Consider the following 14,332-nt stretch of genomic DNA (forward strand, 5'->3'; position numbering starts at 1 on the left):
CCACCCTAACTTAAAACACATGCAGCAAAACCACAATGCTTTTCTTCTCAAAGCAGCTGCATTTACAGAGATCCAGATAATAAATCTACACGATGTTTTGAAGTCAGGAGCTTTGTATCCGGTCTCCTCCCAGTCTCAGATTGCACAGATGCAGCTCTTCTTACTGCAGTCTGAGTAACTAAACTAGCACATTAACGTTAACGCCAGAGCTAGGGTTACTCCTCAAGCTTCCCAGCTGTCCGCACGGACGCGTCAGACGACGCTGGACGCGAACAAGTCCCACGATGCAGTTGGAGAAATCGGACACCCGCGGCTGAAACGATCCGTCTTTACAGAAACTTGAGCTTGGTTTTTATTATATTATTCAGCTGCTGAGTGGAAACAAGCCAGACACACCTGTTCATCTCCACCACATCCCACTAACTACTGCATGTGAAAGGAACACACATTTTAAAGTATGCTTTCCATCCATTTTCTGTAGCGCTTTTCCCAGACACTCCGTGTTCACACATGGCGGACGATTTAGAGACAGCCAATCAGCCTCCAGCACGTCTTTAGACTGGGGGAGGAAAGTGGAGAACCCGGAAGAAACCCATGAAGCACTGAGAGAGCATGCAAACTCCTCTCACACACACACACACTATAGAGACTGGAATCAAACCCCAACCCTAGAGGTGCGAGGCAAATATGCTAAAGCATTTTATTCTCCTTATACCATTTGCCTAGGAAAGGAATTCATTTTTATTTATATTTGACATCTGCACATGTTCCCCTCATCAGCCAATCATTTTCATTTTTTAAGATAAGATAAAGATTTTAAAATAAAAAATAGCAGTTTAACCCACGATCCTGAGCCTTGAATTGGGATTTTACTCTTATACTGGACCAACACGCGTGATTCCATTCGTCCAATCCGGTTTTATTGTTCAGCTACATGATGAAGTTCATGATTATTGAGGACATCGCGTCATGCCGCGTCCTAATCCACACCAACCTATCGTGTCTGAGGAACTGCGTTTAAACACCCTTTAGCAGTCCGAGCTACCGTCAGCTACATAACTAAAGCTAGCTCCCATCCTCAGTGCTACTTATTTCTTGCAAATAAATATTTCTTTCAGCATGGTGTTAATGTTCTTGCACCACTTTGTCCGTGTTTTTCAGCTGAAAGGTGTGCAAAAAAAACCAAACAAACCCAAACCCCCAAAAACTGCTGATACACCACGCAAAACGTACATAAATTTAGCCAAATTATTCCACCGCTTAACTGCCATGCTAGCATGCCCTAAAGTACTGAAATGGAATTTTATCAGCTAGCTGAGAAAGTTCCTAGCTAGTCTAGGAAATTTATGAGCTAGGATCAAACCACCCATTTGAGCACACAAGAGCAAGAAGTGAGAAATGTCTCCGGCTCGTTGTTCCCCTTTTTATTTTCAGATTTCGTTACACAAATCTTACAGCCCCGTAAGAGGCTTCTATTTGCAAATGAAAAATGAGAACCGATCAGAATAATAATAATTAAAAAGGATAGGAAAAAAAGGCAACCCGTCAAAACAGTGGACAGCGTAAGGGACGCGGACTAGCGGGTGTCGAAGCAGGACAGGAATGTCATGATCTGAGCGGCGTTTCAAGGGGACTAAGAGATCAGGGGTGTGCAGGAGACGTAGCGGGACAGGAGCCGGGAAGCGTCTACAGCTGTCCGCAGTCGGCGATCACTATTTTGGCGCTGGTCTTGCCGCTGTTGCTGCCGTATCCCTCCACCCTCTTGATGACTTCCTGGCCTTCCACGACCCGGCCGAACACCACGTGCTTCCCATCCAGCCTGAGGAGACACGACGGAAGCGGTTCCATAAGGTTTCAAAAGATCTAGATTTAAGAGGGCGCTTCACACCCATGACTATATAAAAATAACAGAAATAGCAAAAAATTTAATTCTTTATCAAGATATGCATCCAAAAAAACACAAAACTGACCAGCTGGTGGATGCTGTGCAGATGAAGAACTGCGAGCCGTTGGTGTTGGGTCCAGCGTTGGCCATGGACAGGCAGCCAAACCCCGTGTGGTTCAGAGAGAAGTTCTCATCCTCAAATTTGTGGCCGTAGATGGACTTGCCACCAGTTCCGTTATGGTTTGTGAAGTCGCCTCCCTGCAAACGTATAAAAAGTGTTTAACTAACACATACACAGGTCGCAATGATGCTGTGAAAAGAGGAACTTCGAAGCAATTTGAAGCAGTTTCTAACGGTGTAGACACAGAAAATCAGTCTGATATATATATCTGTCTGATCTCTGGGAGTAGATGAAGATGATTTATTCGGTATTTCAGGAATCTATCCAAGGAAATGTTGTATAGCAGAACGATCTGGTTAAAGCCAGATGCTTGTGGTTACAAAGGTGACCAAGAGAGAAAGATCAGAATCAGATCTTGTGCTTGTACAGTGAACATAGATTTCACCGGAGGCACGGTTCTGTGCCAGAGGAGTAAAAGTGTGGTTCTTCGGAGAGGCTCTTGTAGGGAAAAGAAGCGTACCTGGCACATGAATTGAGGGATGACGCGGTGGAAGGTGGAGCCTTTGTAGCCGAAGCCAGGCTGCCCTGTGCACAGCTGCCTGAAGTTCTCTGCAAACACAGAAATAGCACATTGATAGTTGTCTTTTGAGGTCTTAAATAAGGTGTGTGTGTGTAGGGGGGGAACGAGAAGTCATACCTGCTGTCTTGGGGACAACGTCAGCTCTCAGCTGTTAAAACACACACAAGTGTTATTTTTCATGTTAAAAAAATATTTAAAAAAAAATTCACACCACGTGCTCCTACATGCTTTCTACAAATAGGGCTAAAAGGGTCTCTCCTTGACTAGCCGCTCCCAAAAATAGTTCACGACGCAGTGTACAGGGTGTGGCTTCAGATACAGCCCGATTGCACCAGTAATGCACATCATGGACTGCATGCATGCTTGCAGTTTCTACCCTTAATCGTGTTGCTGGCCAGATCACGTGACACGATTTATCACGGGGAGAGGGAGGTGCAAATTAAACGCGTGAGCGCGCCTGAAAGCGCAGCAGCGATGAGGTATGCGGTCAGACGACAACGACGGCTACATTTGACACACACACACACACACACACACACGGCCACGCCCATAGGCAAACACACAATCCTGTTCTAAAGTCCTTATCCTAAAAACAAGTACACAAATGGAACAATAACAATAATAATACTTATAATAATAATAAGCGACTTTATATTTATATACATGCGCGTGAAAGAAAGAAGAAAGTGTGTGTGTGGGGGGGCGAGCACGTGCTCAATCACTCTTGGCGTTTTGAAACCAAAATGTCGCATTTGTAAAACATTTCCTAACAATAAATACACAACTGGTGTACACGTCCCTCTGCACTACTAATCCGGGGGTTTTTTGTTAAAGAAAGGCGGGGTCCTCTGTGAGAAATCTCCGCAGCGCCTCAGGAACGCGCTCTCACTCTCTCTCTTTCTCGCGCGCGCGCCCCCGCAACCTCTCTCTCTCTCTCCCTCGCCCGTCATCCCCCTTCCTCCTCCTCCTCCTCCTCTTCCTTCCCACTATAGAACCTTCCAGAACATTTATAAATTCATTCATGTACAGCTTCACGTCGCATAAAGGTGCAAAAAATAAAGAGACACATGATTATCACCATCATTTTAGACTAGGTTCTAGATTCTGTTGACGTTACATTACATTTTAAAAAAACATATATATATATATATATATATATATATAAAACAATAAATCAGTAACATGAGGGAATAAAATACGGACAAAGAAGCGCGTGCAAATTTTGTAGCATTAGGTTTCGCTAGTATGTCGCATATAGCATAACTTAGCATATTTAGCTTTGACAGATGAACACCTTGTCTAAACTGTAATTGTAACCCAAGTCCCAGGAGCGTATAATTAACTAATTGAGCATTTTATGCATTTAGGTGTTTACCAAAACAAAACAAAAAAACACGAGTCTAACGCCATGAGGCGATAAAAAAAGAGAAGATCGCTAGCCGAGTTAGCCGTGTATGCTAACCGGCGCTATACTATCACACGTTCAAGTTCAAATTCCTCTCAGTGTTGAAAGCTCTGCGGGTTTTTGTTTGTTTTAATAATCATCATCCACGGCTCTGTAGAATTTTGAAGAGGATGTAGGGTTTGCTAAATTAATCCAAATGCAGAAGCAGGAACTAAATATATACATATATATATATAGTTGCGTCTAATTTTACAACGTATTGTTGGATTAAAGACATGCAGGTTAAATGACCACACCGTGCATAAGGAGACGTATTTGCATTAAGGTTTATTGATTAAAACCAACTATTCTTTTGCAGTAATGCATCCTGAAAGGCAGACTTCCATTTTTAAGCCACAATAACGTCATAATATTAGGGACTGGTTGTGTGTGTGTGACAAACTGGCTCCAAGGTTGGTGCAATCGGTGCACATCATCTCTCTCTCTCTATCTATCTCTTTATCACCGTTTATTAAAAAATTTCCTCACATCTCCCTTTCCTTATAAATAATGAATGAAGTGTAAGAATGAACATCATAAGAAAAAAAAAGAAAATAACAAAAGCTTGCACGCGAGCTTGGACCCTGGCGCAAACACACACACACACACACCCTTTATGGAAAATTACAGGCATTTCCACCATCTGTGAAGTCATTTCATCCCAAGACCATTTAATAACGCGTGATAATAATATTAATATTAATAATAATAATAATAATAAGCGACCGAAAATATATAAATATATATTTATACATAAATCCTACCTCCATAATCACTCTACCGAGAGGAGCTCCGTTTCCAGTGATGTCGAAGAAAACTTTTGGGTTGGCCATTTCGGATTTAAAAAATAATATATATATTAGTTTAAATTAGGCTGAAATTAGGAATCTTTCGTCTCGCCCAGACGGATTGGTATATGGTCTAGGAAATGGAGGAGAGAGGAAAAGGAGGCCGGCATTGAGTTTATAATAGTTAGTGAGGGTTTACAAAAATGCTGTAGCAAGGCTCTCGTCCAATGAGAAAGCAGGAGGGCGTTGAGTGACGGGGCGCCCAGCCAATCGAACCCGGGTGCGAGGGCGGTGTCACGGACAGCGGCAGAATCCCAAAATGGCTCCGTGTAACAGAAGTGCACTAGGGTAGGGTGTAAGGGGAGGAGGGGGACAAGCGCTTACACAAGGCGTTATACGGTTATAAAGCGTTATAAGGAAGGCCATTATAAATACATTTCCGGCTAAATATATCGTCTTTACCTTTCCCGGACCAGCAAGAGAAGTCAGTGATGTCATTAACATATGTTTTTTTAGGGGGATCACAGCCGGGCAAGTAAGGAGGAAACCAGAAAACCGAGAGCAAACCCGCATAGACACGTGGAGACCTCCATATGGACTGTAACCTGATCAGCACACACTGGAGCAGTTCCCTCAAAACACTGAACTCAGAAATCATTTAATCCTGATATACACACATTTACATTACCGGTATTCAGCCTCTAGTGGACCTGGGATTCAAACTCAACCTTTCAGTTCAGTAGGCCAACACCTTAACCACTAAGCTACCATAGCTACCAAAGAAACACAAACATCAGTGGCAACTGTACCAGATCACGTTTGCTCTATTTGCATGTCTCTGTTCTTAAACATAGCTTCAAATCCAAAATTATTGGCACCCTTTACATGCTCATGAATGTAATATGGAGTTGTCCCGCCCTTTGCAGCTATAACAGCTTCAACTCTTCTGGTCAGGCTTTCCACAAGGTTTAGGAGTGTGTTTATGGGAATTTTTGTCCATTCCTCTAGAAGAGCATTTGTGAGGTCAGACACTGATGTTGGATGAGAAGGTCTGGCTCACAGTCTCCACTCTGATTCATCCCAAAGGTGTTCTATCAGGCCGAGGTCAGTACAGCTGAGTACAGTACAGCACAAATACACCATCGTTTAAAACAAATAAACTTTTCTTTAGTGTTATTTAACAAAGAAAATAACACATTATTTATATATATATATAGATGGATAGATAGATAGATAGATAGATAGATAGATATTTTTTTTAATTTAAAGAATGAGCTTCAGTAAGGAAATTTGGTCCATGTTTATATTTTTGTTCGAGTCCACTTTTTATCTTCTTCAAACATCAATATGTAGCCAAAAGGTGCGAGCTCGGTCTCATCTGACCACAAAACCATTTTATCCGTAGTTCTAATGATGCTTTGTGTTGAAGTTTAATCACTTCACAAGTTGTTCTAATTTACGTAACACTTCCAAACATCTTAAGAAGTTCAAGAACAGAAACATGAAACCCACCAAAAACTGCTCCATCCTCCTCACCGTGCAATGCTCATGGGCCTAAATCCTCCATCCAATCCTTTGCCTCAACAACAGACTCCCGAAGTCTGAAGACTGAGAGCAGTTGGTTTCTTTCTTTAAACACGATCATTCAGTTTTCAAGAAATTTTCCAATGCCTATTTTCCTCACGGGTGCCAATACTTCTGGAAGTGACCACATCATCTCAAATTGAAAATAAATCACAGAGTAATAATAAAAACCAGATTTCCACAGATCTGAGAACATGTGTTTATTGAATGAAGATAAACAAGGACAGGATTTCAAATTCTCTAAAATAAAAATAAATAAAATCATCTGCTTCCTCGAAACGCCAGGCGTGCGTTTCCTCCGGCATTCTTCAGCCGGTCCGATCACCGGGATTTCTTTTGGGGTTGTGGTCATTTTTGGCACATGGGTGTGGCAGAAGAGGAGCAGACGATGTGTAGTTTGCAGCAGGCGGAAGTTTCTTGTTTTGTATTGTTATTTTAAATTTCAGGGTTTTAGTGTGCGCACCTGAGAGAACACGCTCAGACGGGAACGAGGCGGCTCGGGACGACCGGGTTCGGGCGAGACGTCATATACATATATATTATATGTATATTTTTAGTTCCTGCTTCTGCATTTGGATTAATTTAGATTAATCCAAAGATTATTGGATTAATCTCTTTCGAACCACGGGTCAGGAGCCTCCTCTGGTTTTGTGCGGATATATCCATATAAATACAATCGTACAACTCGAAAAGAACCGTCAGGAAACGTGTCCTGTTCTGTTGCGCAGCATCACCAACTGACAGACCACATTCAGACGATCGGATTATGTACATGTGTGATGGGGCGATGAAGCAGAAATAAAACCACAAAAGAACGAAATAAAATAGTAGTTAAAGCCTTTCCAAGGGAAATCATTCTCTCGATAACATTTGGGTGTCAGTAGCCTGGCGAAAGCACAAAAAAAAAAGCAGCAAAGAGCAATTTACAGGTTTGTACAGGAATCTGGAGGTCAGAGGGATACACAGGTCTGATATCTGACATATATATATATATTTTTTTTTAGGTGTGATGAACACACATGACCACTTTTCTTCCTTCTTTCCATCATGATCACGTACATAACGCTCTCGCAAAGTCTCAAAGCCGGCGTGACATCGATTATCACGGATACGTGTATAAAAGCTGAAGGGAGGAAAATAAGCATTTAAACCCAAAACAAACTCCTCTAATGAATAAAAAGCCACCAGAGCCTCCACTTTTTTTTTTTTTTTAAACAAATCTGAAACCGGTCACTTGATGTGCTTTGGTTATCTGTATCGGTCACACTAGTGTTAGCCGTGAGCATGTAACACTTGTGCTGTTTAGTTGTGGCGTTTTTCCCCAGAGGAACATGTCTGGAATTAAAAGGAACAAGAAACGGTCTAACAAGAAATCCAGAATTCTAATGAGTAATGAGTAGTGTGTGTGTGTGTGTGTGTGTGTGTGTGCGCGCATGTGTGTGCGTAGGATGGAAAGAAGTGTGCTCAGTGCTTTCAGAGAACTACCATTTTGCTGCTTTGTTGTGTGTGAGAGAGACAGATGAAAGTGTGTGTGTATCAACTGATGCATAAGCTGGAGAAAGCAGTGTTTTTGGCGCAGTAATGAGACCTGACAGGACACGTTTTTTTCCCCCCGGTATAACCGCATTTTTGTCTGATGCGCAATTAGACGTGATCTTTGAAGGCGTCCAGGTTGAAGGCGGTGTCCAGGAAGCGCTTCAGCTCCAGGAGGTGAGAGTTCTTGCTGCCGGTGGCCGGAGCAGCGGCAGGTTCACGTCCAGCATACCTAACACACACACACACACACACACACACACACCAGTATGCCATATGAAGCTTTTAATTAAACATGCATACGTCCTAAACGTGATGAGTGACGTGTGCAGTGTCCTAGAACACTATTGTGTTGCACCTTTTGTAGTGAGCATGTACAGCAAACAGGAAGTCGTTTGGGATTCGTTCCAGCTGTGTATTTATTAATGTTTTCAGATGATCCAGTGTCAGTTCTTAAGTGGGAGCTTTGGTATTTGAGCCTTACCCTGACACGTGTTCAGAATGCTTAACACAGAGACCAAATCGTTTTTTCTAGCCTGTTTATAGTTTAATAATCTATACTGGCTTTATTCCTAATTAGGGTCACGGGGATCTGCTGGAGCCTATCCCAGCACACGTTGGGCGAAAGAAAGGCAGGGGTACACCCTGGACAGGTCACCAGTCCATCACAGGGCCACACATATAGACAGACAACCACACACACACAATTTAGAATTACCAATCAACCTAATGTACATGTTTTTGGACTGTGGGAGGAAACTGGAGTACCCGGAGTAAACCCACACAGGCACGGGGAGAACATGCAGACTCTACACAGAAAGGCCCCTCTCTGTTCAAACCCGGGATTCGAACCCATGACCTCCTTGCTGTGAGGCAACAGTGCTAACCACTAAGCCACTGTGCTGCCTCATTTAATAATAATAATAATAATAATAATAATAATAATAATAATAATAATAATTATTATTATTATTATTATTATTATTATTATTATTATTATTATTATTATTATTATTATTTTGTTCCAATTTCTTTATGATTGTTGCGCTCTTCCTCCCCACAACTGGTCACAATCAGGGATGGTCACGGCCGTCACGTGCCTCCTTCGAGACGTGTATAACGAGTCGAACGCATCTTCTGAAACTGCAGAGTAACACACACTGAGGTAAGTGCTGTCTGCCTCTTCCACATACACCAGCTTACGTGACGTGCCACGCCCGCGCCACACCCGCCCAGAAACTGGTCACGACTCAGAAGCTTGTTGGGTTTCAAATCACAGCACAGACATCCCTAACTCTAACTTCTACAGGATTAGGGATTAGAAAAGGTTTTTAATCCTAATTTTAGATCTTGTCGGCTTGTACTTCAGGGCTGTGTGTGAATAAATGAAAAACACAACACATTAAATACTCCGATAAAAAACTGCAACAGGAATTTCTTTTTCTACTTTCTATGACTGAAGGATATTTTCTGTACTGTTTAAGTCCTAGACCTCGAGCGTAATCTGAAAGGGAATGTGGGTTTGATTTGTCATCGATCTGAGAGTGCATTAAAAAGGCAGGTTGTATTATCATTATCTGGATTTATCAACTCAGGATAAACTCAACTGCGTGCACTTTAAACCTTGCTGAAGTACTTGACGTGGCGTGTTTGGTTAATGATTGGTAACCGCAGATAACAGACGGCTCGGACTACGTCTTTCTGTTGCTATAGAAACGGTACATCTCTGCCGTGGAATGTGTCAAAATCATAAAAATCAAGGACAATTTATATATATATATATATATATAAAAAAAAAAAAATCCTGATGGCCTAGTTTGACGTCCATTTATATGAAACTTGTCTAGTGTAACGAGGGAGCAGAGGGTGTGTCCGTGTGCGTGTTTACCAAACAGGTTTGACGCGGTTGATGGTAGTGCGCATGCGAGGCTTCACATAGTCATAGTAGCCCTGGTTCTTGTGCTCCTCCTGACACCACACCAGGTCAGCGTTGGGGTATTTCTCCGTCTCGGCCTTCACCAGGTCGAAGGGGAATGGAGAGAGCTGCGGGGATGGGGAGGAGGAGTCAGAGATCACCACGGTTACTTCATCTTCTGCATATACGCCTCCTATATACGCATTGCATTCAATGACGATATATAAATTTACGAAAAACCTTCTAGCAAACCCTGGCGTTGCCTGAAAGTCCAGAATTTCCACAAATCAGCTTCGTAGAATTAAAACTAACTATAAATATAGTATTAAATATCATCAATAAATCATTTATATGGTGCATATCGTGAGTGTGTTTGCTTTGTGTGTGTGTGTGCGCGCGCGTGTTACCTGCTCAATGCGTGCGATGGCCACGTCACCCTCCATATCGCGAGCTTTGCGTTCACGTGTGAGCTCGTAGTAAACCTTCCCTGTGCAGAAGAGCAGACGCTTCACTGCGGCTGGGTTCTGGGCTGCAGGACCTTCGTCTGGGATGACACGCAGGAAATGTGTCCCTACACACACACAAACAAATGTCACTATAACTACTCATTTTGTCAGGTCGAGTCAAGATTATTTATAAACTCAAGACAGACAGGCAAACAGACAGACAGACAGACATGAAAGACACACAGATAGATAGACAGTTATGGAGAGAAACAGATGCACAGATAACACCCAGATGGAAAGATAAACAGATAGACAGAGGCAGGAGACAGACAGGCAGACGTAGACAGAGGACAGACAAGGGACAGTCGGACAAGATAAGATAATACAGACTGAGGAGCAGGTACAGGCTTCAGAGTGGAAAAAGGAATCTAAAATGAGCTTGAAATGGAGTTTGAATAAAATATATGCATGGAATCTGATCACATGACTGACCAGGCAGCATCAGGTCAAAGCTGGACTTGGCCTCTGGGTGGCGCAGAAGAGATTTGGGAGTGAAAACGATGAGCTGCAGGAGAGAGAATGAGCCACAGGTTAATCAGGGTGTGTGTGTGTCTGCCTGTGCGTGTTCCAGTATTGTTAGTAAACTCACAGGCTTCCTGAAGGGCTGCAGGATTTGCCTCCTCAGCACGTGGAAGTAGTTGGCCGGAGTGGAGCAGTTCACCACGATCCAGTTACAGTCGTACAGCTGCTGCACCCCGAAGTCCTCTGTGATTTTCTACAGAATCAGAACGTGGCAGAAATTTATGTACAGAACTCTGGTCCTCATGAAGCCTTCATGAGCTTTACCAGCACAGCAAGGTGGTTTAAATAATACTAGAAAGATGGACACACAGATAATCTCTGCTGACCTTCCCATCTGTATTAAAATAAAAAACAGGTGATAATGTTGATCAGTACATGTCTACAGGTAAAGAGACTGATAACCGCTGGAACAAAATAAACACAAAAACATCTGTCTTACAGGGAAAACATCAGGATCGTCGTTGCACATTTGGAGGAAGCGCTCGGGGCGAGCTGATGAGTGCTCGGGACCCTAGAGAGAGAGAGAGAGAGAGAGAGAGAGAGAGAGAATTAAACAGTGCATCAGTATTAGCTCGTGTTGGTTTCTACACTTGAAGTAACTGTTTAAATGCTGTATTGCACAGACATGGACATGGTGCTCAGTTTTAATGACATTATTATGGAAGGAGTCTCCAGTTTCAGTGCTTTATAACAGCTCAATCTTTCAGGAAGGCTTTCCTGTCATAGAACCTAATTTTATGGAGAGTGGAGGGGATGACGCTAGCATGTGCAGGTGAATTGTGGGTAATGTAGCCTCACCATGCCCTCCATGCCATGTGGCAGCAGCAGCACTATGCCGTTCTGACGGACCCACTTGGCCTGTCCGGAACAGATGAACTGGTCGATGATGCACTGGGCTGTGTTGTGGAAGTCTCCAAACTGGGCCTCCCACAGAACCAGAGCGTTAGGACTGGCCATGGCAAACCCCAACTCGAAACCTGAGAGCAGGAAAAGGAAGCAAGAAAAAAAAAGAAAAGAAAAAAAGTAGGAACAGGAAGGGTGTGTTAGCAGCACGGCCAGATGTTAGTATGAAATGAGTGTGTGTGTGTGTGCATACACACCCAGCACTCCGTACTCCGAGAGTGAGCTGTTACACACGGTGTAAGGAGCCTGGTTCGGGGCGACGTGGTTCATGGGGATACACGTCCTCTTATCCACGTTCTGGTCATGAAGGACGTGGTGACGGTGGCTGTGGAGGAGATGACCAGTGGTGAAGATGAGATTTCATGATTAAATATTCAATATTAAAAATTTCAATATTAAAAAGCCAGATTAGGGAACTGATGCTAAAAATATCCCAGGGCACCTGAAGGTTCCTCTCTCCACATCCTGGCCACTGAGGCGCACGTGGATGCCCTCTTTCAGCAGAGAACCAAAGGCCATGTACTCTCCCAGAGCCCAGTCCACCATCCGGTTCCGGATCATCTCACCACGACCCTTCAGGATCCGACTCAGACCTGACACACACAGAGGAGAGAGGGAGGGAGAGAGAGAGAGAGAGAGGATTAAATGTAGATTGCTGCAGAGTGTCAGATTGTGTGTGTGTCCGTGTGTGTGTGAGAGAGAGAGAGAGAATGTGAGTATGTGTGTGTTTATGCATGTGTGTGAGAGAGTGAGTTTGAGTATGTGTGTGTATACACACCCCCGTGAATGGTGAAGTCTTCCACAGGGACTGATGATGCCACCTGACCAATATGTGCAAGTTCCTCCTCAGTCAATCCTGTAGATGGACAGGTCATGCTTTTGGGCTGGCCGTCCAGTGTGAAAAAACCTACACACACACACACACACACAAGATGTCAACTGTTGATGTCTAACACTACAGAGATCAACTTGAAGATATTAATACAAACAAAATGTCACACAAGCACACATACAACTTCATACACACACACAAACTTAATCCAGCACACAGACAAGTACATACACACAAACACAAGCAAGTACACACCTCAAGCTTGTACACACACACACACACACACACACACACACACACACAACCCCACCCACCAGGCCAAGGGGAATCCAGCCAGTGTTTGATGTGGAGGATTTTCTCATCCTTGGAGCGAGCGTAAGCCTCCTCACATATCTTGTCGTATTTGGCAATCTCCTCCTACACACACACACACTTCAGTGCTTATTATTTTCAACTCCTCCTAAAAACAGGCACTTGAACAGATAATTTGAACCAGACCTTAGCTTGTGTGTGTGTGTGTGTGTGTGTGTGTGTGTGTCCGTATCCTGACCTCATACTCCTGGCGTGTGACGGCTCCCTCTGCGATGAGTTTCTCTGCGTATTTCTGCAGCACAGGCTTCTGCTTCTTGATCTGCTTGTACATGAGCGGCTGTGTGAACATGGGCTCGTCCATCTCGTTATGGCCGTTACGCCGGTAACACACCTACAGGGACAGAGGACACACACACGTCCATAACCTTACATTTGATAATATAATATTATAACAGTTATAACTATGGAAAGACACTCACCAGGTCAACCACTACATCTTTGTGGAAGGTGGCTCTCCATTCGGCGGCGACGTTACACACGTACATGACGGCCTCTGGGTCGTCTGCGTTAACGTGGAAGATTGGCGCGTTCACCACTCGCGCTACATCGGTGGGGTACGGGGACGAGCGGGCCATACGGGGATCAGTGGTGAAGCCAATCTTACACAGACAGGAGGAAGAAAATCATTTTTTTTGCACAGGATTATTTGTTAATACGGGTGTATAAATATGCTTAACATGCAAGGGTTAAAGGTGTGTGTGTGTATTTATATAGACAACAGGGTGAACGAGCGTGTGTGAGCGAGACAGAGCAAGTGTGTATGAATGAGACAGAGCGTGTGTGTGTGTGTGTGTACCTGGTTGTTGACGACCACGTGCACTGTGCCGTGTGTAGTGTAAGACGGCAGGTCGCTCAGATGGCAGGTTTCGTAGACGATGCCCTGGCCGGCGAAAGCAGCATCTCCGTGGAGCAGGATGGACATTACCTAAACACACACACACACACCCCCCAGCATTGCAATACAGGTCTGTTACATAAAACACAGTGTAAACATACCAAGAAAAGATTGCGACACACACTTAATTATTTAACTCGTGTGTGTGTGTGTGTGTGAGAGAGACTGACCCGGTTGCCCTCGGTGTCACCGCAGTAGAACTGCTCGGCCTTGGTTTTGCCCTGGACCACCGGGTTCACGGCTTCCAGGTGAGACGGGTTGGCCACCAGAGACAGAGTGATGTTCCTGTCCGTCACGCGGTTTATCCTCCTGTGGTACATGCCCAAGTGGTACTTCACATCACCTGAACCCTGAAACACACACAGACACGTTTATAGCTAAATATATACTTCTCTGAATCCACCATCCTCCATTGCACAAGTCCTGCTTGACAAGTGGTTACTATAGCAACG

General features: G+C 43.8%; 2 protein-coding genes across 5 annotated transcripts in view; both read right to left on the reverse strand.

Moving 5' to 3' along the window:
• Window positions 1-1,409: 1,409 nt before the first annotated feature.
• On the reverse strand, window positions 1,410-4,976 carry ppiaa (peptidylprolyl isomerase Aa (cyclophilin A)). The gene is made up of 5 exons (XM_058388992.1): window positions 4,795-4,976; window positions 2,704-2,734; window positions 2,527-2,615; window positions 1,971-2,143; window positions 1,410-1,819 (listed from the first exon to the last, which is right to left on the reverse strand). The coding sequence occupies exons 1-5, from the start codon at window positions 4,861-4,863 to the stop codon at window positions 1,687-1,689; spliced, it is 495 nt and encodes a 164-aa protein (XP_058244975.1). The 5' UTR covers window positions 4,864-4,976; the 3' UTR covers window positions 1,410-1,686.
• A 1,611-nt stretch (window positions 4,977-6,587) lies between these two features.
• Window positions 6,588-14,332, reverse strand: part of ogdha (oxoglutarate dehydrogenase a) — a 30,106-nt gene continuing 22,361 nt past the window's right edge. For all 4 annotated transcript variants that reach the window (XM_058388981.1, XM_058388980.1, XM_058388983.1 and 1 more), the window contains 15 exons: window positions 14,051-14,230; window positions 13,782-13,910; window positions 13,405-13,584; window positions 13,164-13,316; window positions 12,928-13,030; window positions 12,560-12,688; window positions 12,224-12,374; window positions 11,979-12,106; window positions 11,677-11,855; window positions 11,318-11,389; window positions 10,946-11,071; window positions 10,789-10,861; window positions 10,258-10,421; window positions 9,824-9,978; window positions 6,588-8,167 (listed from right to left, as the gene is read on the reverse strand). In XM_058388981.1, the coding sequence (XP_058244964.1) occupies window positions 8,047-8,167; window positions 9,824-9,978; window positions 10,258-10,421; window positions 10,789-10,861; window positions 10,946-11,071; window positions 11,318-11,389; window positions 11,677-11,855; window positions 11,979-12,106; window positions 12,224-12,374; window positions 12,560-12,688; window positions 12,928-13,030; window positions 13,164-13,316; window positions 13,405-13,584; window positions 13,782-13,910; window positions 14,051-14,230 (2,043 nt within the window). In that variant the 3' untranslated portion in view covers window positions 6,588-8,046. The remainder of the gene's footprint in view (window positions 8,168-9,823; window positions 9,979-10,257; window positions 10,422-10,788; window positions 10,862-10,945; window positions 11,072-11,317; window positions 11,390-11,676; window positions 11,856-11,978; window positions 12,107-12,223; window positions 12,375-12,559; window positions 12,689-12,927; window positions 13,031-13,163; window positions 13,317-13,404; window positions 13,585-13,781; window positions 13,911-14,050; window positions 14,231-14,332) is intronic.

Source organism: Hemibagrus wyckioides, linkage group LG05 (genome assembly GCF_019097595.1).
Source record: "Hemibagrus wyckioides isolate EC202008001 linkage group LG05, SWU_Hwy_1.0, whole genome shotgun sequence".
NCBI lineage: Eukaryota > Metazoa > Chordata > Actinopteri > Siluriformes > Bagridae > Hemibagrus > Hemibagrus wyckioides.

Coding starts and splice junctions, on each gene's coding strand:
- ppiaa (XM_058388992.1), bottom strand. CDS start 4,863: ATGGCCAACCCAAAAGTTTTCTTCGACATCACTGGAAACGGAGCTCCT. Junction 2,616..2,703: donor CGTTGTCCCCAAGACAGCAG/GTATGACTTCTC, acceptor CTGTGTTTGCAG/AGAACTTCAGGCAGCTGTGC. Junction 1,820..1,970: donor TGCACAGCATCCACCAGCTG/GTCAGTTTTGTG, acceptor GTGTCTCCTCAG/GCTGGATGGGAAGCACGTGG.